The 13,016-nt window shown below is 42.0% G+C and overlaps 1 protein-coding gene across 4 annotated transcripts in view; it reads right to left on the bottom strand.

The window, feature by feature from the left end:
* The window catches only part of PHF10 (PHD finger protein 10), a 173,560-nt gene that overhangs the window by 49,002 nt on the left and 111,542 nt on the right, over positions 1-13,016 (bottom strand). For all 4 annotated transcript variants that reach the window (XM_033937288.1, XM_033937287.1, XM_033937285.1 and 1 more), the window contains one exon: positions 8,318-8,473. In XM_033937288.1, the coding sequence (XP_033793179.1) occupies positions 8,318-8,473 (156 nt within the window). The remainder of the gene's footprint in view (positions 1-8,317; positions 8,474-13,016) is intronic.

Below are 13,016 nucleotides of genomic sequence, written 5' to 3'. Positions count from 1 at the left end.
GAAAAAGACACCTCACAAGAAAACCTCACCAGGACAAAGCCTCTGACCTGGTGGAGTGAACCCTAATGCCCCGAGTAATCTCTTTCCTCTGAATAATGTAGAGATTAAAACATCAGATTAGCCAGAGCAAAGTCCAAATATCTTTATTGTTGAAGAGACACACAACACATAAAAAGGACAGACACAGGCTATGTTTCGCCCATGCAACGTTGCTGCTGACTCTAGTTGTAGTACACTGCCATCCTTAGGACTATAATGTTGCAACCTGGCTGGTGATGCTTGTTTTTATTTATATTTATTTCCCATTTGCTATACTGCAATTATTGTACCAGACATATCTACTAAGTAGTTTACAGTCTAAAAAAAGGTTCAACAAAGTGAGAAAAGGAATGGCAATATGTAGATAGGAAAGCAAAATATCTTTCGGTGAACAAAGTGGGGTAAAAGACAAGAATCTGGGGGATGACGACTCTGCATGAGTGGCCTGGCTGCAGTGGAAATCCATATCACTATGCTATGTAGGGGAAAAGGCTTGCGTGAATAGCCTTGACTTAAGGGCAACTTTAAATTCCTTATTGGAGGAAATATTGCAAATAGAGAGGGGAAGAGTATTCCATGCAGATGGCCCTGTAAAGTAGAATGCTCGATGACATGTGAACTGTTTTCTTTGTCTCTGAAGAATATATGCCGTCTCAATAGCCAACTTAATCCAACATACAGCTGAAGACTTCAATACCATATGATCTTTGCAAGGACCATAAAACAGAAAAAGATAATCCAACATCTGTAAAAGATTAATAATCTTGAAGTAGAGGATAAGTTCTCTGTAGACATCCAACGTATTAAGCATCTGTAGCAGTCTTGACCCAAGGATCTCTGAAAAGCAGGGAGAGAAACTGTCTGGTTCAAATGAAAAGCCATCTTTGGCAGAAAGGATGTAACAGAATGCAGTGAAGAAAAGGACAAATAAGGGAACCTACAAAAAAATATTTGGAGCTTCACGATCTTTCTGGCCCAGGGTGGGTAACCATGGTCCTCGAGGGTCACAGCCTGGTTGAAGTGTCAAGATTTCCACAATGAATACGCTTTAGATCTATTTGTGTACAATGGAAGCAGTATATGTAAATCAATCTAATGTGTACACATTGTGGAAATCTTGAAAATCTGACTGGGTTGTGGCCATCGAGGACTGTTGTTGCCCATCCTGTTCTAGCTGAACAGACAACCATAAGGAAAACTGCTTTAAGAGATTCTTCACAGAGGTCTACAGAACGACTTCAAAGAGAGTCCTTGGAATTGATGACTACACTAGAGATCCCACTGAGGAACCACCTCCTGAAGCGGGGTTGGGCTACAACAATGGCCCCATCAACTTTGCCTATGAAGCCTCTGGATTTTGAAAGAATTCCAATCCTTGATCCAGACCACCTTGTAAAAATGACAAGATAACTGGAATGTCTGCTCACCAAGGGGACACTGCCTGTCCAGAACACTACAAATCAAAGACCTGATATAGCATTGGTCCAAACCTTGACGTAGGCCAGTTATATAAATGGTTTCTGCAACTTCAGCAGCATGGTAATGACTGAAGTAGAAAGCCCCTTGCCTCACAGGTATTACCTTTCCAGGGCCAGGCTATTAACCCAGAAGGGATCCAGATCTTTCATTAGAACTTGAGCTTGGAAGAAAAACCCTGGTCCTCTCTGCAAGAATGGTGGAGGACACACTAGGAGCTGAATCATATCCGCTTACCAGGAGCAGCGAAGCCAATCTGGTGCAATCAGAATGACCATAAATGGGTGCTTTGTGATCCTGTGAATCACTCAACCTACCAGAGGCTTTTCATAGGATCACAAGGCACCTGTTTCTGGCAGACTCCCCATATATCAGGCTATAGCCATTGGCTCTGTAGTAGAGAATGAAACGGTGACAGAATTCATCACCGTTCCTGTCCCCTTGGACAACCATCCCCATGCAATTCTTTAAGAAGAGAGGGAAGAATCAGAGTATGAATGGGCACAACCACTGACCCTCAAGCCTTGCATTAAAGAATTCTGGTGTAGAAGGACTGAGATTGAGATAGACACTAAAGAATGACACAGGATGGTTTCCTGCAGTTATCCTCAGGGATAGGAACGGTGATGAATTCTGTCACCATGTCATTCTCTACTCTAGCTGTAGTCTCATCCAGGGACTCCTTCCCAGTATCGGAGCCAAGGATAAATAACTAGTTAAGTAAAGGAGGATTTCTAGTTCCTCCTCATTGGACCCAGAAGCCGAGCTATGTCAGGGCCTTTGGAACCAAGCAGCAGGGGAAGACCCCCCTCCTTTTCCTATAACTGAAAAAAGAAAATGATTTTCTGCTGTGAGGGCTACTGCTGTATCTCCCTGACCGAGTCTGACCGAAACACAGTCAAAAACCAACAAAAATAATTTTGCCACATCAGTTCACCTTCACATATCTGCTGAGGGCAGAGAAATTCTGGAATGCTCTTGATTATATCACTCTTTATATTCATTATGTCATTGGAATCTTCAAGGCTCTACCACCATCTGCTCATAAGGGGACATAACTCATAGATCTGGATTGGTCTAGCAGGATGAAAAGGAAAGGTCAAATTCTGGTTAACTGTTAAAAAAGAACAATTATATTTCAGTGGGCTTTGATTAGTAATATCTTATTAAATCTTTGAGATAAGTCTACAAAAAGAACCACTCAGATTTCACTCTCGGATAAATGAAACATATTATTGAAGTTTTATGGGATAAGTAACTATTATTGGAGTATGCTGCAAACAAACAAGAAAAAACACACTTAAGAAATCAGAATAGAGCTGTTACATCTAACATGAAACAAGCTAGATGTTTCTTTTGACTTACCAGACAGCTGAGGAAAAGGTAGGAACTTTGGCAGGTCTTTTTCTCTTTTCTTTCAACAGGTATCACAGCTCCTACAACTAAATTATGATTGGGAAACACTATGTTGCCAATGCTTTTGCTCCATTACAGCTTGGGTCTCCAATCAGATTCTTCTTTACAACCACAGGTCCAGTCAGAATTGGTAGCGACAGTACAAAAGAATTAACTATGAGTGCAAAGCAGGGTGAGGTAGGCCTAGCAGGAAGAAGACAAGGAAAGGAAGTGGGAGGGTTAGGGAAGGGTTGATGGCAGATGCCTTTGAAGCAGGGGGAAGGGGGTACAGCTGAAGGTTCATTTAGGACATCAAATATCCTTGGGCTGGCCCTAGGGATTCGTTCCACGTGCAAGATGCTTGCAGATTGAATTTTTCACAAAAGAAATAGAGGAAATGAGGGAGTAAGTGGCAAGGCTGAAAACATCCCTGGCAATGAGAAATACATAGATGAGATGTTTCTTGAGGAGTAAAGAAGGCACTTAAACTCATATCACCAAAGCCTGCAAAATCAATACCTCAAACCCACTTTCCCTTAAACCGAAGAGCTCATATGCAGACCCTAAAAACATGAGGAAATCAGAGCTCAAAAAGCCCCAAAGCTGCCAGTTTATTGACCACTAGGAATTAAGACAACTAAATGATTGGCGATGCCCTCCTGAGAATTTCAGACACATCCTTCTGCCAATCTGTTATAATATCCTAGGAGGTGGCCTGCCTGCCTAGTGCCAAAATCCAAGATGCTACAGAGAGTCTGCCAAGTCTCATCAAGTCTATTATCCAGTGCTACTCAGGCAGAACAAATATTGGCAGGAATCTCTTATATGCACACAAGAAGAGTGGGACTTAGGGGGGTGATCATATCCAATGATCTTAAAAGTAGCCAAACAGGTAGAAAAGTTAATCACAAAAGTCAGACGAATACTAAGGTGTACAAGTGCATGACTAGCAGAACAAAATGGAGACAGTATAAGTGCTATATAAATGTCTAGTCAGACCACATTTGGAGACCAAAATAGTCAGTGATGAGAGACAAGGTTAGGAAGCCACTCAGCTCTATAATATCACAGGAGACAGAGATGATTATTGCTGAATGAATCTATGGGCACAGGAGGAGACTAGCAGTAAAAGATGAAACTGGTGCAGATCACTCCCACAGATGAAATCACTTGTGTGAATAGGAAGGGGCCTGGAGATGCCAGACAGCTGCAGAAGGAACATGGTAGAAAATACTCATAGCACTTTCAGTGTCTGGGGACTGGTGGCTGGTATTAATGAGCTTCTGATTCCTTATCCAGCTACAGCAGCAGAGTATGTGTCTTTCAGAAGCACAGCAGCAGCAACCCAGATCGAGGTGGAGAATAATATTAAATTAAATACAGCAAAATCAAAATTGCTTTGGTTTGGTCCCGAATTTGCAAATATTCTAAGCACTGTTACACTTAATACTGGTGAAGTTCTATCAACAGAGTTCTCTTTTAGAGTATTGGGAATCATTTTAGATTCTTCTCTTTCTTTCCACATCAGGTTAATCATCCATCTAATTAAGAAATTATTTTTTAGTTTACGCACAATAAAAAGTGTCCGCCCTTTATTTTACCAACATCATTTTGCAGTATTGGTCTAGTCAGTTATTTTAGCTCAGCTGGACGACAGCAATTCTATCTATGTTGGTTTAAGTAAAGGGAATCAGAAAAGGTTACAATTAATGCAGAACACTGCAGCACAACTAATTTTTGGAAAGTCAAAATTCAAGCATGTTACTCCATTGTTTAAGAACTTACAATGGCTCCCGTTTTGTAACAGAGTTCAGTTTAAATGTGCTTGTATTGTTTATAAAATTATTCATTGATTGTTTGACTCTGTGATACTCTTAACCTTAAACTCTTCAAACATTTTGGGTTGTAGAACTATTCATATACATAGGTTATCTTTTCCTTCGGTCAAAGGTTCTTGATCAACTGGCAAAATTGCTTGATTTTTTTCCCTTCCTATTGACTGCACTAGGGAATGACCTTTCCATTCAGATACGATCATGTATTTCTTTTCAGGTTTTCTGTAAAATTTTAAAAACTACGATGTTTCAATGTTTGTTAGAATGTAATTCCTAATGATCTATCTTAAAATCAACACACCTTTGTAAATATATTTTTTTTATTATAAACTGAGTCGAGCCCTATATCTTTAGGTATATAAATCTAAAATTTAGATTAGAATGGGGTAGGGCTCTCTACAGATCTTTACATGCCTACAGCAGAAGTGGTGGAGGTCCACCAGTGAGATCTCTGCTTAGTAAGCCTACACTACAGTATAATAAACAACCATAGCAGTTTGAGGTAAAGAGAGCATTTCAGTCACCATAGTCTCTGGAAAAGTTAGAGACAGGCTTATAAGCAGCATTTCATAGCACATCTCTGTGCTGTAACACCTCCTAAGCTGCACATGGCTCATCTAACCACATAAAAGAAAAATCAGTTGTCTCTTTCTCATGGGTGACTTGAGTAGGGACTGATATAGAAATATGGGCACCATGTTTTTACTGCATCCTGAAAATCCTGGAGAAGGACTATGATTGGCAGGCAAAATTATGTGAGAATGGAGTGGATGCCGTGCTGTTCATGGAAGAAAGTGTTTATGAACAACTTGAAAAATTGATAGTGGACAAAGCCATGGGAACAGACGGGATCCATCCCAGGATATTGAGTGAGCTCAGAGAGCATCTGGCAGCTCCACTTAAAGATTTGTTCAATAAATCCCCAGAGACAGGAGTGGTTCCATGGGACTAGAGAAGAACAGATGTGGTTGCTCTTCACAAAAGTGGTCACAGAGATGAAGTGAGAAACTACAGGCCAGTAAGCCTCACTTCGGTTAATGGAAAAATAATGGAAGTGTTGCTGAAGGTGAGGATAGTGAAATTCCTAGATTTCTAATGGATTACAAGATCAGAGACAACATGGCTTTACTAAAGGTAAATTGTGCCAAACAAATCTGATTGAATTCTTTGACTGGGTGACCAGAAAATTTGATTAAGGACGTGCGCTAGATTTCAGCAAAGCCTTTGACACAGTTCCTCATAGGAGGCTCTTAAACCCCATGGGCTAAAGTTAGGGCCCAAAGTAGTGAACTAGATTAGAGGCTGGCTAATAGAGAGACGCCAGAGAGTAGTGATTTATGGAATTTGCTCGGAGCAAGGAAAAGTGAGTAGAGAAGTGCCTCAGGGATTGATGCTGGGACCGATTCTGTTCAATATGTTTGTGAGCGACATTGCAGAAGGGTTAGAAGGTAAGGTTAGCTTTTTTTGCGGATACCACCAAGATTTGTAAAAGTGGACACCCCGGAGGGAGTGGAAAATATGAAAAAGGATCTGTAAAAGTTAGAAGAATGGTTTAACGTCTGGCAACTAAAATTCAATTTGAAGTGCAGAGTGATGCAGTTGGGGGAATAAATTCGACAGAACTGTATATGCTGGGAGGTGAGAGGCTGATAAGCACCAGCAGAGAGAGGGACCTTGGGGTGACTGTGTCTGAGGATCTAAGGGCATCTAAACAGTGTGATAAAGCGGTAGCTGTAGCCAGAAGGATGCTAGGCTGTATAGAAAGAGGAATAACCAGCAGAAGAAGGGAGGTGTTGATGAGGCTATATCTGGTGAAGGATATAAAAAGACGAAGCGGTCCAGAAGAGTGACACGCAGCTCCTGATTGGTAAGGCCCGACTTTAGTACAGGAAGAGGCGGTCAGAGCATACAGCGAGTGATTTCCTTCCAAATCTTTTCCAGAGAAGGGAGATTGGTAAAACTAGAGGACATAAACTGAGGTTGAAGGGTGGTAGACTTGAGAGTAATGTTAGGAAATTCTTTTTCATGGAGAGGATGGTGAATGCCCTCCCGAGGGTGATGGAAGTGACATGGTGACAAAATTAAAAAACCCAAAACATAGGATGAACACAGAGGATCATTAATTAGAATATGAAAGGGCAAACTTTCACGGTCTGAATCCCACAAAAGAGATGGTTGAATAGACTGGAGTGAGCTTCAACAGCAACTCCAGTAGTTGGAACCTAAGGACAGTACCGGGTGGACTTACTAAAGTCTATGGCCAAGAAATAAAGAAAAAAAAGACATTTTAATTTAATCATGAAATTGTAATGCATGTACTGTAATTATTTCAGGGCAGACTGGATGGACTGTTAAGTCTTTATCTGCTGGCATTTGCTATGTTATTATCAACTGCACAAAACTACCTAATTTTTGGAGGAGGCCTGAGCTCCGTCTCCTGTCTCCCCCCCCCCCCAAAACACTCCATGAACACCCATGGTTACCTCTTGTTCAGATGTTACAGCAGATGCAGGACAAGCCATAAAAGCAGCTGGAAACTAACACAGTTTAAGCTCAAGCTAATCCGATATGGCTGAAGGGTTTTCCATACACCCTGGGCCAACAACAAGCGAAATCCATGCTCCCAACTTGAAAACTAGGCCACCAGTATATGGTTTGATATTATATCACATGAGATTTTCAGACACCTTTGTGAATGAGAGCTTCTTTGGTTTCTCCTCCAGATATACATGGTGTTTCATGTAACTCTGCTGAAGTTATTCAGATGTCCCTGCCCTCAGTCTAGGTCTACAGGCACAAGGAATATGTAGTGAAAGCTATTTTAGATTCCCTAAAGAACTTGAAATATGCTGGTGTGTCTAACAGATTGGGAAGGTTAATGCATCAAATGAACATTCTTGGAAACTGACAACAAACAACAATGTTCCAAATAAAATTGTATGTGTTCCATCAAAATTACCCCATAATACAGGCCCCAGTAGCTGCTATTCAAGAGGGGACAGAGAATGGTACATCAGAGAAATACTTCAACAGTGGTCTAAACTGGGGTCAGCTAATGATGTGAAGCAAATGAAGACCATAAAGAAAAATCTGTTAGACAGCTCCCAAGACATCAGGGATTAGCTGTGGTACAGCTAACATTTTATGGGAAGACTGAAGTAGTCTAAAAGGAATGACAGGCATTCTACTATACTCAGATATTCTTTGTAGCAACAAAACCCCCACATTGAACTGTACAGGTTGCTTTCTTGTTAACAATCTCAAGTGCCAGTGTTTTACAGTTACAGAAAACTTAACTGTCATTTGAAGCAGTTCTACCTAAAATGCTGTAGGTTAGTAACATTTACATTTTGTTTTGAGTAAATCCCATACAGAATAAGAAATACATGCTACTGCATGAAGAGAGTAACAAAGTCCAAGCAAAATAACATAAAAGGAAAGGAAACAGATGAGAAACACAAGAAAGGCTAGTGAAATAACAAAATTCAATATCTGTATTAAATAAAAAGTAAACTTTTCAAGGAGAAAGGTTGTTTATTAAGGAAGATGAGTCAGGGGCTTTTTTCTTCTACCTTGTACCCTGGAACTGATTTGGACAGTGCAGATAGTTTGGAACCCTCTTTTTTTGGAGTAGCAGGCTTGTCTTTTCCTTTTAGTCTTCCTTGAAAAGAATCCTCCTGGATTTCAACAGGATTTTCACCTTCAGATACATTGCCAGAGGAACTGTCCTATAATACAAAATATTATTCGTTGAAGATCATATTATATACCAACCAGTACAAAAATAGCATCTCCTAATTCAAACATACAGTAGAACACATATCACATTTACTTTTATCTTAATTTTTTATTCTGACTTCAGAAAAGAAACTACGTATGATTATTTATTATTTAATTTAATTTAATATTTGGCCTGTCCTCCTGATAATGAGCAGAACAGATTCTAAAAGTACAAAGATAATAAGAACAAATAGATATTGTTACAAACAAATCAAAAATTATAAACATGGTCAAAGAACACTTAAAACACATCTTTATAAACAAACTAGCTGTTTAGCCCATTACATTAACGGGTGCTAGCAGCCCTTCTTCCTTACTTTTACCTCCTCCCTGTCCAGCAGCACCCCCACCCATTCCCTGCTCCCCCTATATAGCAGTAGCCCTTCTCCTTTTATCTCCCCCTGTTCAGCATCACCCCATTTCCAGCTCCCCATATCCAGCAGTAGCTCTTCTCCTTTGCAGGAGCCCTTCTCCCTTCCTTTTACCTCCCCCCCCCCCATCTAGCAGCACCTCTTCCCTGCTCCCCCTATCCAGCAGTAGGCCTCCCTTCCTGTTACCTCCCCCCTGTCCAGAATCACCTCTTCCCTGCTCCTCCTGTACTGCAGCACCCCCTTACCTGCTCCCCCTGTCCAGTCCGGTGATGGCTCCTGCAGGGAGTCTAGTTCCTGTCCGGTCCCCGCCAGGCGTGCGAGCCTGCTCCACCCCCTCCCAACCTGCCGGGAGTATTTGAATTAGACCCGACGGTTCCTTTTGAGGGAAGCACTTTTCACCGGACTCAGCAGTGAACTCCAGCCATCGGGCCGACATCCGCCTTGTTTTTTGTTTTTTTTTAGTTGAAAGACGCGGCGGTGGCTCCTCTCATGATCCCCGCCTGCGTCCCTTCCCGTGGGCCCGACTACACATGGCGATTCAAGCAGCGTGTCAGCACTCTTCACACGCTGCTTCGGGCCCTTCTACTGCCCTGATTTGCTCCAGACGTGCCAGAGTAAATCAGGGCAGTAGAAGGGCCCGAAGCAGCGTGTGAAGAGTGCTGACACGCTGCTTGAATCGCCAGTCGGGTCCGCGGTAAGGGAAGAGGGGGAGGGCGGCAAATGAGTCGGGTCCCGGACAGCGGAAAGTTGCTGGGCTCCTCGGTGTGGCCGCGATCCCTCTCCTCCCAGAACACCCCCCCCCCCCCGGAGGAACGGAGATCGATTTGCTGCCATTTTGAAGATCGTTCTGCCCTGCTCCTTGCCTTAGTATATTTTTAAGTTGAAAGACACGGCGGCGGCGGCTCCTCTCAAGATCCCCGACTGCATTGGACTTCCGACGCAGGTGGGGATCCTGAGAGGAGCCGCTGCCTGGTCTTTCAACTTAAAAATATAGTAAGGCAAGGAGCAGGGCAGAGCGAAGAACATTGATTCCCATAAGATCATCCGCCTCGGGGGAGACAAACGTCGCGTCCGACATCAGCTTCGGGGGAGGAGAGAGGACTTCAGGCAAGGAGCAGGGCAGATCAAAAAAACAGCACGGGCCGACAGCCGCCGTGTCCGACATCTGTCTCGGGGGAGGAGAGAGAGTGTTTCGGGCGCATGCCACTCCTATCTGAGATGCTGTACATCTCATGGAAAATGGACCCACGCGATGGAACTGCGCATGCGCGGCCTACGTTTTATTATATTAGATAAATAAAATACAGTGAATACCCAAAAAATATACCAGCAAATCCTACAGATTCTTCCATAAAATAGGGCTCAGTGAAACAAAAATGTTTTAATAACTCTTTGAAATCATAATGTCAATCTGCAAGAAGAAGGAATTTTATTCCACAAAAAACATAATGGAATAAGAACAGGTATGAGCACAGGTACATTCAACTTGAAAAAAATCTTAGCAGAAGGAAGGAGGAAACATCTCTCATTCAGAGGATAGAAAACGACTAGAGACATAAATTAGCATCTTTTTCAAAAAAATATTTAGGCATCATACTGTGAAAATTCTTAAATGTTAAAACTAACATTTTAAAAGAACAACGTCTCTCAAGTGGAAGCCAATGCAAAGAAAAAAGAATAAGTGTGATATGGCTTTGCAATCCTACAAACAACACATTACAATAATCTATATACAAAACCACATAGACATAAAGTAGTTGAACAAAATAAAGTAAAATAGGGGTGGGTTCTACAAAGTTGACATAAATAATAAAAAGAACTATATGAGAAATATGGCTTTCAAATAAGTTAACCCTGCGTTCAATACATCTCCCAAACTATGTACATGATCTTTTTCTACTATAGAACTATCCCACAACAGTGTAGGATGAGGATGAGAATGAGAGATGGCTGCTCCTTGATGGATCCCCTGGGAGAGAGAGCCGAGACATTGGGGCAGTGGCGTTTGGTCTACTATGTATGTCGAGTCCCCCCCAGGAGAGAGAACTGAGATATCGTTGGCGGGGTGGGGGAGGGAGGAGACAGTGTCTGATGTCATCTGCCACCACCAGAACATCTTTAAATGCAAGCTGCGCCCATGGCTGCTGCTTGATGGACCCCCCTGGGGGAGAGAGCTGAGACATTGGGGCAGTGATGTTTGATCTGTTGTTTTGGGCCTGCTCCCCCCCAAGAGAAAGAACAGAAATCAGGGTGGCAGCATCTGACATCACCCGCCACTGCCGGAACATTTTTAAAAGCAAGCTGTGTCGATGGCACAGGGTGTGCCCTAACGGGTGTGATACAAGGGGCACATTAGGCCTCTTGGGAGTCCCTTGGAGCCCAGGAGCCTGGAAGGATTTAAGAGAGTAAAAATCTATCTTGTAGTTCTTATTTGAAAGTACTTTTCTTCTTGAATAAACAATGGTAAAACATAAAGGCAAGGTAAAGGGCACTAGCACTCCCAAGCCGATAGGCCCTATGGATAGACACATACAATTGAAATTACCATCTCCTGTTTCAGATGAGCTGCCTGCCTCTGGTGCTTCATTAAGTGAAGGAGGACATTCCACTCCGTCTCCTTCTTTTATTCCTTCACATCCTATTGGGGCTTCTTCCCAAATTGGTGTAGCTCCAGTGGGGAAAAGTATCTACTGATACAGAAACACTTTTTTAATGGAATCACATACCATCTGTATCTTAACAGCGGTAGTTTGTCCCAACTTAGCCATAGCAGTGGATCACTCTCAATATATTTGGCAAGTTGTTGTTATGGACTGAAGAGTGTATAAAGTTAACCATGCCACAATTATGCAATTTTTCTCAGCAGACTGTTGACAAATTTCATGAGATGGATTTAAAAGAAAGTGGATACGAAACCAACACAAATATCTACATCTATCTCTACTGTTCAATCAAAGTCTTCAGTTTTTATTACAGACAGTTTGGTAATCCACAGACAATTAGAGGTGCTGGAAAACTGTATCCGGTCTAGGACATTACATATTTTGAATTTTCCAATTTGTCGCCTTCTGTGTTCAGAAATGATATTACATAGATTCTTGTAGATATTGCTATTTGATAATGTGGAAAGCATGCAAATTTCTGAATGCTGATATGTTTTTGTGCCTCAATCTGGGTCAGTTGCTGATGTTTTAACAAAGGAACCCAATTTAGATTCCCTAAATTTGGCTAATGTCATGGAATCCTCTTTAAGAAGAAATTGTCTCAAGGGCTACCCTTCAGTTTGCTGTGGCAACTGAAATGGAAAACCTTAATTTGTTGAAAGTATATTTCTGAAAATAAGATGATCTGTTTTGTGGTCATTCAGTCTGGATTTTTCTGGATGTATCTAGGACCACACAGATGAATCATAGAGAATTTCAGAAATTGAAAGATAGATGTGTGGTAATATTGAATTCTACTGTATAATTTACAGTATTTTATTTTAATCCGACCCAGCTTGAGAGACTGCCGACTGAAAAAGAGGGTATGTTGGGTTGACTTCCAGTGATGTCATCGCTACGATGGCAGGGTGATTTGCAAGCTCCTCTTCTCCAGGTGAATATTGGTATAAAATTAGCTATTTGGAGGACTTTACTCTACCTTCCCGAAGGTTAAATAGCTATATAACCACTGTATGACTTCCACTAGCAAAAAACTAACACTGGATCTGCACACCTTTGCTTATCAAGGGACAGTCCACATGGATGCGGTTTCCTCACCGCAAAACAACAGTGAGAGAGTGTTGGAGCAGGCCTCGGAGTTGCCGCTTATGGCTGCTGGTGATGTTTTGGCTGAGAGGCCAGCATCGTGAACGGAATTGCAGGACTGGTTCTCTGACTTTAAGGCCACATTTGCAGGAGTTGCACAAAGATGTGGATGCGCTCTGCAAAACGGTGAAAGATATGGGATCACGCCTGGGAGAATTTGAAGAACGGGTCATAGACCACAACAGGGAGATTCTTAATTGCAACAGCGCTGTAAAAATTTGGAGGAGAAGTATGATGACCTCCTTCTGAAAATGGAAGATGGTGAGAATCGGGTATGTCAAAATAACTTACGGGCCTGAGGCGTCCCCAAA

Source organism: Geotrypetes seraphini, chromosome 3, assembly GCF_902459505.1.
Source record: "Geotrypetes seraphini chromosome 3, aGeoSer1.1, whole genome shotgun sequence".
Lineage (NCBI taxonomy): Eukaryota > Metazoa > Chordata > Amphibia > Gymnophiona > Dermophiidae > Geotrypetes > Geotrypetes seraphini.
This window is presented reverse-complemented; position numbering and strand designations above follow the sequence as displayed.